This window comes from Megascapheus bottae, chromosome 5 (assembly GCF_031878675.1).
Source record: "Megascapheus bottae isolate mThoBot1 chromosome 5, mThoBot2.hap1, whole genome shotgun sequence".
Classification (NCBI taxonomy): Eukaryota; Metazoa; Chordata; class Mammalia; order Rodentia; family Geomyidae; genus Megascapheus; species Megascapheus bottae.
In genome coordinates, this window is record NC_143513.1 from 4,095,348 (window position 1) to 4,108,544 (window position 13,197).

Here is a 13,197-nt window from a genome sequence, read left to right on the forward strand (position 1 = left end):
CGTTCACTTATTTTAGTGGGTCTGGGGTTTGAACTTCAGGACTTGCATTTGTCGGGGAGGTGGCTCTACCACTTGAGCCATATCCGCCATATCCCCTTGGTGAACTTGATTTTTTTTCAGAATTTCAAAAGGATGTGGCCCATGTACATGTTAATGTGTCCATATAAGTGTTCAGTGCTTCTTAATCAGTGCCTGCTTCCATCATTGTCGTCGTTGTCGTCATCATTGTTGTCATCGTCATTCCCTCTCAATCCCATCATTCCTTCCCCAGACTCATTTTAGATTTCCCACTTTATTACATATGTCCAAGGAATATTCTAGCCATTTCATCCTCTGTTCCATTTTATTCATCTACCCGTTCCCACAACACTCCCTTTCACGCTCATTTCACCTTCTGATGTTTACTGTGGTAAACTGTGACTTGTTTGAAAGTTTACTCCTCTATCTATAGTACTTCGCTCAGCCAGCTTGTGTCTGTAGGGCATGCCTCAGTTTATGATCCTGGGGGAGGCTGTATTTTAGCTCTCAGTAGGAGGAGCCCAGTCCAGGCCAACCGAGGCTAAAATGTGAGACCGGATCCAAAAGCCAAAAAAGACTTGAAGGAAGGTCTAGTGTTTTTTGAGGCTTCCAGCTCTTGTTTGCTTTGAACAGGGCCTCACTTTTTTTTTTGCCTAGGCATCCCCATTTGTAACAGGGAGGGCAGTTGTTTACCTCAACTCATCTTAGTGATTAACTTTTGCCGAGGCTAGCCTCAAACTATGATCCGCCCAATCTCTGCCTCCTAACTAGCTGGGATGCAGAGGTGAATCACGACCATGCCTACAATCCACTGTTCTTTAAGGCCATATTCATTCCTTCAGAGTGAGAAAAGGTATTTACTGCCCAGTTAAGAGTAGCAGCTATAATGGGGACTACAGGTATAGCAAAACCAAAGAGCAAGCAGTAAAGGGACCAACACTCCCTAAAAAGGTCCAGACATTAACCTAGATAGGTAACAGATAATATTAAGTAGATGCTAACATACCATACGTATGGACGTTTCTATGAATGCAGTTGTATGAGCATTTTGCACTGCTTGATATTATTACAGGTCTAGACTGCCATTTCTTTAGAAGCCATGAGGTCAAATAGTTATGATTACAATCGATTTCAAAACTGAGCTCATTAGCCAGAGAGGTTACTAGACTGAGTGAAAGAAAACAAACAAGTTAGTTTCAGCTGCGCACCCCGTGTGTTCTGAGCACATGCGCCTGAGCAGTATGGCATGAAATGGATTGCAGAGTCCCAGGTGTATAGAATGAAGTGCCTCCGACCCGTAGCTCACCTGGGAGCTCCTTGAATGGTGAAGGCCTTGTCTGCGTGCTGGTCGCCCAGTTTCGACATCACTTCAAACAGCTTGTGGCAGAGCTAAGGGCAGAGGAGCCACAGGTCATCATTAGCCCAGCTCATCACCACTGTGCCCTCTCCCCAGAAAAGCTAAGGATACAATGAGATGCACAGTTGCCTTGATACTTGGAAGTCTGTATGAGCCCAATTTACAATCCACAGCAAAACTCACGTAAGTTACACAGGAACTAGACAATATCACTTGAAATTAGACATATTGAGTCATTAGAGTCAATATGTGACTTTGACTCTGCTGGAAATGGTTACATTACTACTCTCTGGAACTAAGAAAATATCCGTCAATAACAGGGCTGCTGATATCTGACTATTTTGAGATTTTTTTTATCAGATACAAGCATGACTTGAAATTCTGAATTTATATACTGAATGGAAACCGTGAAGTTACAGTCAAACCCCTTTAAAAGATTTAGAGAATTATTCAGGTGTTGAGGCTCACACCTGTACTCCCAGCTACGCAGGAGGCTGAGATCTGAGGATCACAGTTCAAAGCCAGCCAGAGCAATAAAGTCTACGAGACTCTTATTTCCAATTAGCCATCGAAAATCCCAGAAGCAGAGCTGTGGCTCCAGTGATAGAGTACTCACCTTGAGCAAAAGAAGCTCAGGGAAAGCACCAGGCCCTGAGTTCAAGCCCCAAGACCAACATAAACAGCACAACAAAAGTAGAGAACTATGTGGGTACACTACAAAAAAAGGAAAAGGAAAGAAAAACAAAACCACAAAAAATTACAGAAAATAAATATATGAGACATGGGAAGCCAGGAGAATAGTCTGGAAAATGCTATGCTATGATTTCATTTTCTTCCAAAAGAACAGTGTTCTGTAATTACTCCACTACTCACCACAGCAATTTCCTTATGGAACTTGGCTTCCAAGCTGGATACATTTTTGAAAGTATTGACATAAAATCCAACTCGTCTGCCATGTGGAAAGAGAATAGAGGAAGGGAAGGAGGAAGGGAGAGAGAAAGGGAGAGAGGAGAGGGAGAGGGAGAAGGAGAGGGAGAGGGAGAGGGAGAGGGCGAGGGAGAGAGAGGGGGGGAGTGATATTGAGAGATTAACAAAAAAATGGACTTTTTAAGTGCTGGTACTGGAGCCTGAACTCATATCCACATGCTTTCACTGGGCTTTTCCACTCAAAGTTGGCACTCTGACATTTGGGCCAAAACTCCACTTCTGGCTTTTTGCTGGCTAACTGGAGATAAGAATCTCATCACCTTTTCCTACGCTGGTTTTGAATCACAATCCTCAGATTTCAGCCTCCTGAAGAACTAGGGTTACAAGCACGACTCACCAGTGCCAGCCTGCCTGCCTTGCCTGCCTTCCTCCCATCCTTCCTTCCTTCCTTTCTTCTTTATCTTTTTTCTTTCTTTCTTTCTTTCTTTCTTTCTTTCTTTCTTTCTCTCTCCCTCCCTCCCTCCCTCCCTCCCCCTCTCTCTCTTTCTCTCTTTCTCTCTCTCTCTTCCTCTCTCTCTCTCTCTCTCTCTCTCTCTCTCTCTCTCTCTCTCTCTCTCTCTCTCTCTCTCTCTCTCTTTCTTTTTCTTGTGCCAGTTGTAAGGTTTGAACTCTGACCCTGGATACTGTCCCTGAGCAAATTTTGCACTCTACCACTTGTGCCACAGCTCCACTTCCAGCTTTTTGATGATTTAATTGGAGAAAAAGAATCTCTTGGGCTTTCCTGTCTGGGCTGGCTTTGAACTGTGATTCTCAGATCTCAGCCTCCTAAGTAGCTAGGATTACAGGTATGTACCACTGATGCCTGGCTAAATCAGGTTTCCTCTACACAATTTTGAACAACACTGGATTGAATAAAAATCATGAAACCAGAGTCTTCCAGACTTTCCCTCACCTGCTAATAAACAGAAATTTGGGGATTATGTCTCTCCTTGAAATCCAGGCTCCCCTGTAGACAGCGGTCATCATTCTGTGTAAACACCAGAGCACCTAGAGTGTTCATTCTCACTTAGTAGACCCCAGGGACTGACCAAGGTGGCACATCTAAGATGAGTTTCTAGAAACCACACTGTGCTAGCCATTGTCTTGAGAAGTGACTTCTGTTTTAGGTATGGATCTTCACAGGTCTTGAGGTCAATAAGATTATTTTTCATTTTTACTACATATAAAGGATCTAGCTTCAGTATTAAATATTTGGACTCTTCAACGCATGTGACAGAGGTAAATACAAAACCCCTAAGATAACTCCAGTGGTTGGGCAAAATTAAGAGTATATTATCATTGGGCGAGCTGCCTGCTCAAACATGTTTGAAGGGTATTCTGGTACATTATCAAGAGTCTTCCTGTCCTCATTTTTTGCTCTTAAATATTAAGTACACAGCAGATGTGGATTCTGTCTAGTACCTCCCTGAGGGTAAGTTCCCTCTGCTTCTAAATGAGGAATCTTGGGACTTTATATTAACTTAATCCTTCTTAATGCATCTGAGAAAATTGCTGTCTTAATTAAATTCATGGTCTTATTCGTATGATGTCTCAAAAAGAACGCCAGCACCCCAACAGCTTTATTAGATTTTTAAATCTCAATTAAGAACCAAATAGGGACTGATATGTCAGAAATATTGAGTGGATCTGATATGTGTGATAGCATATATCCTGAGAGTTTACAACATACTTGCAGAGTAAGAAGGATGAACTTTATGGAGAGAAGGTAAAAGAGCTTTCAGGGTTCTAGTTGCACCTTGCAGTGCACGGGTTTCTAATGAAGACAGACAGACAAATGTTCCATCACCACCACAGCTGACGGGACCAGCAGGTTTCCAATACTTCATATGGCTCCCTCCCTGCATTCTCATAGCTGCCCTGAAAGCCATCACCCCCTTTTACCAGGCAAGCCAAGGCACAGGCTGCTCAAACCACATAGTTAACATGCCAAGAATCAACATCCCCTGGCAAAAGAAAAAGAAAATCATGACATACTTAGAACTGTTGTTGAAGCCTGAATTTCGTTATTTTGCACAAGTTAAGGAGTTAGAACTTTTAAGTGAAATAGAAGCTTGGAAGTTCAATTCAGAGAAACAACAAATCCATTTCTCCAATAAGGCTGGCTTCTGTTGTGGGCAATCTTGTGCCTTACATTGTCCCTTAATCCTGTGTTTTATATACCCACGGTGACTATATGACCCGCATTATGTAGATTTTATTATTTTTTGGTAGTACAGGGGTTTGAACTCAGAGCCTTGTGCTTGCTAAGCAGGTGTTCTACAACTTGAAGCACAGACTCCAACCTTGTTTGCTTTAGTTATTTTTTCAATAGACCACTCTCTTCCTACCACATGGCTGAGAGCAGGGGCATGAATCTCCACACTCACTTTATGGGTTGAGATGAGATCAGCTGACTTCAAACTTCAATCTTGCCCATCTCTACCTCCCAGATGACTGGGATCCTAAGAATACACCATCCTATCTAGCCCTTTCCTATTCCTGAATTTTAATGGACATTAAATTAAGTGCTTATTCACACATCTGGGCCTACACAGCTCTCCACATATACAGTTGCTGTGTCTTCTGATTCAACCACTGATTCAAAAATACTAGGGAAAAGCTGGGTGTGACCTTTCCCAGCTACATGGGAGGCAGAGATATGATGATCCCAGTTTAACACCAGGCTTGAAGAACAGGTCCCCTGTGGTTGTTCTTTTGCGATCCATACTGCATAGGAGGAGTAGGTCACAGGACCACAGGCTCCTCTGGCCCTCATCTTACCACCTATGTAACAGTCCCAACCCTCTCATGAGTTCCACACCTAGCTGTTACAACAGGCCTGTGCCTTTGGACATTTGAACAGTCTTCAAATTCAACGTATAGAAAACAGAACTCAGAGTTTTACTAAAAATGTTCTTTCCTTTATATGTTCCCTAAACCCTTGACAGAAACTTTTTCTAACCACTCACCCTACTCTGGTCACCCATCCTGTGTCATTCTCTATTGCATTATCTGGTATGACATTCTACTTCAAACTTACTGCTCAAAGTGTATTTGTTATTTCTTTTCTTGAGAACTACTTTTCTCTGTTTTTCCCATTTAGGCTCCAAGAAAACAAAAACTTATAGGACAAGACCTATAGCATCTCAAAGAGGGCCTGACATGCATTGGGTTGAGCAGTCAATAAATGTTTAATGATTGAAGGAGAAATGAATCTGACCTCTACCTCAACCTCAAGATGCATTAAATTAATTAAAGTTCCCCAAACCCCCAGTCCCATTACTCTACTCATGGTAATCTTCTACAGCCTAGAATATTCCTTCACAAAGGCTGACTTCACTCATTTAAAACTGTTTAGCTCAAGAATTCCCTTTGGGGTACTTCCTTCTTGACAACAATACGTCATCATCATCTCTGATGAATTACAAGTTCCTTTGTAAAATGTAGACAGGGATGGGAGTGTTATTCGGTGATAGATTACTGTTTAATGTGTGGGCTCAATACTGAGCAAGACAGTAAAATTCAGAAATAAATAAAACAGACAAGCATTTCCTTTTCTGAAATTAAACCTACACCTCCACTAAGTCCCCTAAGTAGTAATTCATTATTTTTCATTATACAAATACTTCCAAAACAAGTTAATGTTATAGAAATGATGGTGGAGTAGAAAGACAAAAAAGGCATACTAAAAAGGCAATTAAGACATGTCTTATATTATCAGACTATATTATGTCTGCATTAAATATTAGAAGCCTTACACTATTAATAACTATACTAAAGATAAATGGAGTTAGCACACATACCAAAAGGCAGAAGTTGGTAGAATGGATAACCTCCCACACACACACACATATACACCCCCACATACATCAAACACATAATCCCCTACGCACACGTACATATAAACATAAATGATCCACCTTAATATTGCCCCAAAAATGGCTTATTGCATATTCAAACTAAAGAAGTTGAAAGTAAAAGATATAACACACAAAGAGGGAAAAAAGAGACAGAGACAGACACAGAGAGAAACAGAGAAAAAAGCTGAAGTAGCTATAGTTGTATCAGATAAAATAGGCAAAATTTATCAGTAGGAACAAAAGCAGATATTTTACTTATCAAGATGAATTGCTCAACTGCTAAGAAGCACATCAATTAAAAAAACATGCACACTTAACAATGCGGCTCAAATACAAAGAAAGCAAAAGCTGACAGAATTTATGAGAAAAATATACCTAAACTCAGTTGGAAATAGCAATATCTCATTTTTCATCATGATGCAAGATTAGTAAGGAAATGAAGGAAAAAGTTGAAAACACTATAGCCCCAAAGGATGTAACAGACAGAAAACACTGCACTTGCACTGTGGTCATGAACGGTGTGACACAGAATTCCACACTAGTCATTTAATACATGCCCATTCTGGTGTGCTTAGTGTTTTACATTTCCCCCATAGGAGGCACAGGAAACTCAAAATACTAACTTCAAGTTTTAGTAATATAAGTGGGAAAGACATTGTATTTATAACATAACTTGAACATTTATGACTGAATGCAAACTCCTTTTAGATAAAAAGACATCCTTGATAAAGGCTGCAGAGTTCATGGAAATAAAACACAAAAATATTTTACTATCAGCTGTAGAATATACAAACTTCACAATCTTAGTCGAGATATTTCACTAATATGATCCTGACATGCCTCATCTGTAAGATGGAGACATCATAATTAAGCTAATTAGAGGCAATGCACATGAGGTACATAAAATGATAATTGGCAAAAATAACTTTTCCTTCTACAATACACACACACACACACACACACACACACACACACACACACACACACACGCACGCACACATGCACCATAATATTGCAGATCTGGATTTAGGTAAGAAACAGCACAGAAAAGAAAGACTAAGCCAAATTTTGACCAAAGGGTAGGTTTGAGCTTGACTGTTCTGAAGAATTAATTTCAAAATGATAAATTTGACTCAGTTAAAAAGTACTGTAACATGTATTTTGTACATGAACTAAGAAGAGGAAAGGATTCTTTCCAGTGCGTTCAGATATTTCATTTCTACAAAGTCTTTCATGTTACAAGACATACTGAAAAGTGCTTCATTTTTTAATAACTAAATACCTTTAAGGAAAGAATACAGAAGTCCAAACTATGTCAGTGCTAATTTGGGATGCTTTTACAAATAACTACACAAAACCCCTCAGTTATACACCAGATATATAAAAACTCAGTTATAGAACCAGTTATAGAACTCACTTATAGTCTAAATCAAATAGCATATACTTGTCTGTTGGCAATTTTCCCAAGGGTATTATTTCATAATTATCTACTAGCAATCTCCAAGAATATTAATCTCACCACTGAAAAATTTTTTAATTGAAGTGGTCAAGCATTTTTTTTTAAATTCAGTTTAAAAAGCAATGGGACTGCGTATAGAAGTGGAAGTGGAGGATTTCTGTCTGAAGCCAGTCCAGCCAAAGATAGCTTAAGACACTACTAGGAAAAGAAATTGCAAGCAGAAGAACTGAGACATGACTGTAGTATCCAAAACAGGCAGCTGCTAACCCTATGTGCCTAAATAAATAAATTTAAAATTCAGTACCTTGGTGTCACCCAATACATCCAGGTGTGGGGATTAAGTGTCATGCTGGGAAGTGCAGGCCCAGAGCCCATCTCCTGAGTATCATTGGAAATGTCACAGGTAATGGAGACAAACTGTTCTTCTCCAACTGCCAGAAGAGATGTGGACAGACATGCAGAAACACATTTACCTTGACCACAGTGATGGCAACTCCTCTTGTAAGTCAACATTAAACTCTTCAAACACTTTCTGCGCTTTCTGAAATTCCTCTTCTGCCTAGAAAGGGTGCACAATACATATCTGATATGAAACATAAATTGCTTTATGTATCCCGGAAAGATCAGGGAAAAGAGGGACAATTTGTTAAAATACATACTTTTTTTTCAATGAATGAGAAACAGGAAGAGTTTTCTAAAACAAGGAACTAGATTGAGAACAATGCTTTACCCTGTGCTGGTCACCATTTATTCTACAAAATCGTGGTTGCTTACCTGACTTATGAAATGGTAACCTGTCTGTACATCACCTTTATAATAACAATAAAAATAGTTAATTTAAAAAATGGGGTTGCTTCCTGTTATGGAAAGTTTTATTCTGGGCACCAGATGTGAATGCTGCCCCCTAGAAAGTCCCAGTCTGCTGGAATGACTAAATGATTGCCTGATGCATCCTCAGAAAGGACAAGCAATCTATTCTGTAACCGTCTGTAAGCGAAAGGGCAGAGAGAAGGCTCCACAGAGAGGTCATATTTTAACTGAACCTTGAAGACCTAGCAACCACGTGGTAAAGAAAGAGATATGAACCAGTGTAACAGCGATATTCACAAGTTGTAAATGAACTTTACAACTAAGGAGGGGGTGGAGGAAGGAAAGTGGGAGAAAAACATGGAAATGAGTAACAATGTTCAAGAAGTAATGCATTCACTACCTTACAAATGTAATTGCAACCCCTCTATACATCATCCTGACAATAAAAGTAAAGAAAAATAAAAGAAAGAGGCACTGAAGTGTCACAATACATAAAGGAGGTGGAGGTGGTCCTCGGGATAAAACTCGAGCTTCTCATCATGTGGATTTGGTTTTCTTTTCTAATCTGCACCTCAATGGCTGAATATGAAGGAAAGGCAATGCAGACAAGGGGTTCAACAGAGTTTCTGGCAACTGGGAGGGCTCTTATAAATGGACTAATTACTGGGAATACTCAGGATTACGTGCAGGTCATATAGGATCTGGGATATTTGTGTGTGTGTGTGTGTGTGTGTGTGTGTGTTGTATGTGAGTGTTAAAGTAAGGATTACAGAAGTAACTGAATGCTGGTAAGGATAAATGGCAGCCATGTCATAACCAAACTGCAAAGGTCCTGCATACCATGCAAAAAATTTTGATCCTTGTATTCCTTGACAGGCAATGACAGCCACCACAAGAGTTTAGTGATAGAGAAACACAGCTAGACATGTGACACAGAAAGACCACTCAGCAGAGAAGGCAATATTGAGCCCACAGGGAGCACTGAGGAGGTGAGTGGGGAGGTGACATCAGTTTGCTGGTATTTGTACATGGCTTGCATATAGGACCAAAGTGATTGAGAAGGATGTTCTAAAAGATAAATAATGCCTATATTCTTACACAATCTGCAATTATTTGTCTGAGAATTTTACTTGGTCCCCCAGCAGATTCTACACTAAAGCATGGATCACAGATCACACCGCACACAGGGGAGTTCTGACACAAAGTAGGACTCATTTGTAGTCCTGACACAGAGCAGCAGAGCAGAATTTACACAGATGGAAAAGTGTGAGTCGCAGAGTTCACTCCGGTAAACTCTGCAATTACACCAAAGTCTCTCCTTTAATAAAAATAATAGGAAGGAGGCCAGAGCACCACGTTCCAGTTTCAGTAGTTCTGGCCTGACTCCCATCTTCCTTTACAAGGAAATAAACAGTGGAAAGCAAAGAGGCAACAGAGCAGATGACATGGTGAATTAACAGGGATCCACTTCACAATCAACTGGGATTCAGTGTGGGATCTGCCATGTGATCCATGGTGAGAACTTCGGTGGGATCCACTGTGGGGGTCAACTGTGGGATCCACGGCTGGATCTACTATGTGATCCATTGCAAGAGCATTGTAGGAGTCAAACTGTGGGATCCACTGTAGGATCAACTATGGGATCTGCTGGGCAAACCACAATGGGATCCACCCTGGGGGTCAAGTGTGGGATTCAATGAGGAACGAAATGTGGGGTCAGCATTGGGGTCCACTGTAGGATCGACAGCCCTACCTTAGAGATCCGGCTCTCATCCTTCCTCTTGGAGCTCTGCAAAGCCTCCAGGTGGTGGCGAGCACTGTCGTAGTCCACCAGCTTCCTGCTGCGCTTGGCAATGCGATTCTGCCAATAAGGAAATAGAAGACTGAGACAAGGAGAGCACCCTGGCACAAAATGGCACAAAAGGCACAAAAGCTCTCTTCATCTCAAGAAGCAGAAGGTTTTGACAGAAAGTAGAGAGGTTCAGGGGTTTCAGTACCAAAAGACCCCTGGAGATCAGAATACAGCGTCCCCTTCTTTCTATGGAAATGATCAGGCAAAAAAATTTCCCTTTTGCTTAAAAAAAAATGGGAGCTCAAAGCACAGGTTGCAGTCACAGAGGGGGAAAATTCAAGAATTTCAGAAATTCTAGCATAGAGTCAAACCTGTACTCTAGATCTTAAAATATCCTAGTAGAAAACTATGTTAAGAGTTGATTCTGTGGTTTTTAGTAACACACTAGCAACAATACAATCAGACACATTTCCTTCCGAAGAAATCCTTTCTCAGACAAGATGCTCTCTGTCCTCTGTTCAGTGCAGCCACCTGAGCTAATGCATCACCTTGCTGGTGTCTGACACACAGAGAGCCTAACAGGCGAGGTAGGCCCCACCGGTCTCCAACTGTCCCTGTGAGGAAGTCTGTGACAAGACCCCTTGTAGGGAAAAGAAGAAGAACCAAGAGATCTTTGGCTGTAAACAATAGGCCAAAAAAGTCCTGCTCACCTACAGGGACCATTTTTTCTTACTACCCCAAATGTCTGAAGATACTTAGGAAAGAGATACCGTACCTTCTTCCTTACAGTACAGTAGAAGAAATGCAAGCTGGCTCAGAGATTCATTTTCAAGTTTGATGAACTTCAGGAAAAAGTTATTTCTAAGCAGTCTCCATTTTGTAAAGCTCGGAGAAATCCCCTAACCACCTCTTCTCAGGAGAACTGTAAGATGCTCCATCAGTTGTTTCCCAGAGAGCTAGCAAGGACATTCAAAGGTCATCTCTAGGACTGCAGCTGTGTTCCACAGCTAGCAAGGACACCTAAAACTAAAGTTCTGTGGGACACCATAACATCAGAACCGAAAAAAAAAAAACAACTGAGGAATGTCTCTATGTAAAAGTTAACTAAAACCTGAGGCTGTGAAAATGAAAAGTAAAACTTGTTTATTCTGTACTATAAAAGCTGTGCTAATTCTGTAGTCAGGGCCTCCAAGTGTTACTGATTTCTAAGGGGCAGAGGATCAAGCTCGAGCTCACTAATAAATGTCTCTTTGCTGCTTGCATTGGTCATGAACTCTGGTGATCTTCGGGGCGATTGGGAACTTTGGGCACAATAAGTGCTGAAGAATAGGCTGGATTGAACAGAGAACTACTAAGTAGGAAGGAAACAAGATGTGAGAAGGCTACGTCCACCCAAAGTTGTCTTCATGCATGGTGAGCATCTCCCAGTAAGGGCATCACTGGATGGCTCACTCGGCCTCATCTGCACTTGAGTCACTTCCAACAGCTACTGCTACATATGTGAAGAGTAAGTGAGGGACCACCTGTTACCCCAGCCTTCCTCCTTAGTCCCAGCAAGACCCAGGACAGGTAGCTGTGGGCAGATACTCTTACTATCTCTCTCCTCTTCTTCTTGACAGCACTAGGGTTTGAAACTCTCACTTGAGTTGCTTGCTTAGCTGGTGCTCCACCATTTCACTTCCATGCCAGTGTTTTTGCTGATTATTCTGGAGATGGGAGTCTCCAGGGCTTTCCCGAAACTTGCTCCTCAAGATCTCAGCCTCTGGAGTAGCTAAGATTACAGGCATGAGTCACTGGTGCCCAGATGGATTTCAGTTTGGAAAATATTCAAAATTTGTTTCCTTCTAAGACTGGGAAAAATTGATTGAAGTAAGCGACATGGTCCAGTTTCTTACATAATTGACATGTCCGTTCTAAAGAGAGACCTGACCAAAGTGAAAGGAACTATTTCTTTGTATGTATGTGCCAGTCCTGGGGCTTGAATTCAGGGCCTGGGTATTGTCCCTGAGCTTTTTTTGCTCAAGGTTAGTGCTCTACCATTTGAGCCACAGCTCTGCTTCTGACAGGTTTTCTTGCCCAAGCTGGTTTCTAACCATGATCTTCAGATCTCAGCCTCCTGGGTAACTAGGATAACAGGCATGAACCACTGGCACCTAACATGGAAGGGATTATTCTGAAGCCCCTCTCTTGATAAATCAATTTTTGTTTTGGAAAAAGTAAATCAGTCTCCTTTGCTTTCCTATATAACATTTGGGAAATTTGGTGGAAAACAATCTCAGGAGGACAGAGTTAATACTGCTACGATTTTTTTTCTACTTTTTTTTTTTTTCCAGCTCTGGGGTTTGAACTCAGTACCTGGGCACTCCTTGGGCCAGTGCTCAAGGTTAGTGCTTTCTACTACTTAAACCACAGCAACACTTCTGGCTTTTTCTGTGTACCTGGATCCAAGGAAATGAACCCAGGGCTTAGTGGATGCAAGCACTCTATCACTAGGCCACCCTCCTGGCCCCTACTGCTGAGATTTTTTTAAATATAAAATATGATAAAATTTTTATTCAGTCCTCCAATGATAAACGTAATTATAAATAGGTCAATTTAACTAACAATACATTTCAATTAAGTAATGGATTTAATTAAAACTTTCCACTGTGCGCTAAATTTGTGCAGACCAGAAGTGAATTTTTTACCCTTTTTAAAAGAAAACCTCGAGGGCCAGGAGTGTGGCTTATTGGTAGAGTGCTTGCCTAGCATGAACAAAGACCCGGGTTCGATTTCTCGGTACCACATACATAAGAAAAAGCTGGAAGTGGTGCTATGACTGAAGTGGCAGAGTTCTTCTAGCCTTAAGAAAGTCCAAGGACAGTGTTCAGGCCCTGAGCTCAAGCCCAGGACTGGCAAAAAAAAAAGAAAAAAAGAAAGCCTCAATAATAACACC

The 13,197-nt window shown here is 41.2% G+C and overlaps 1 protein-coding gene across 1 annotated transcript in view; it reads right to left on the minus strand.

The window, feature by feature from the left end:
• Amph (amphiphysin) overlaps window positions 1-13,197 on the minus strand; it is a 123,707-nt gene that overhangs the window by 43,513 nt on the left and 66,997 nt on the right. Inside the window, exons 6-9 of the mRNA XM_090332602.1 lie at window positions 10,224-10,331; window positions 8,134-8,219; window positions 2,249-2,324; window positions 1,325-1,407 (exon numbers count right to left, since the gene is read on the minus strand). Of these exons, the coding sequence (XP_090188728.1) occupies window positions 1,325-1,407; window positions 2,249-2,324; window positions 8,134-8,219; window positions 10,224-10,331 (353 nt within the window). The remainder of the gene's footprint in view (window positions 1-1,324; window positions 1,408-2,248; window positions 2,325-8,133; window positions 8,220-10,223; window positions 10,332-13,197) is intronic.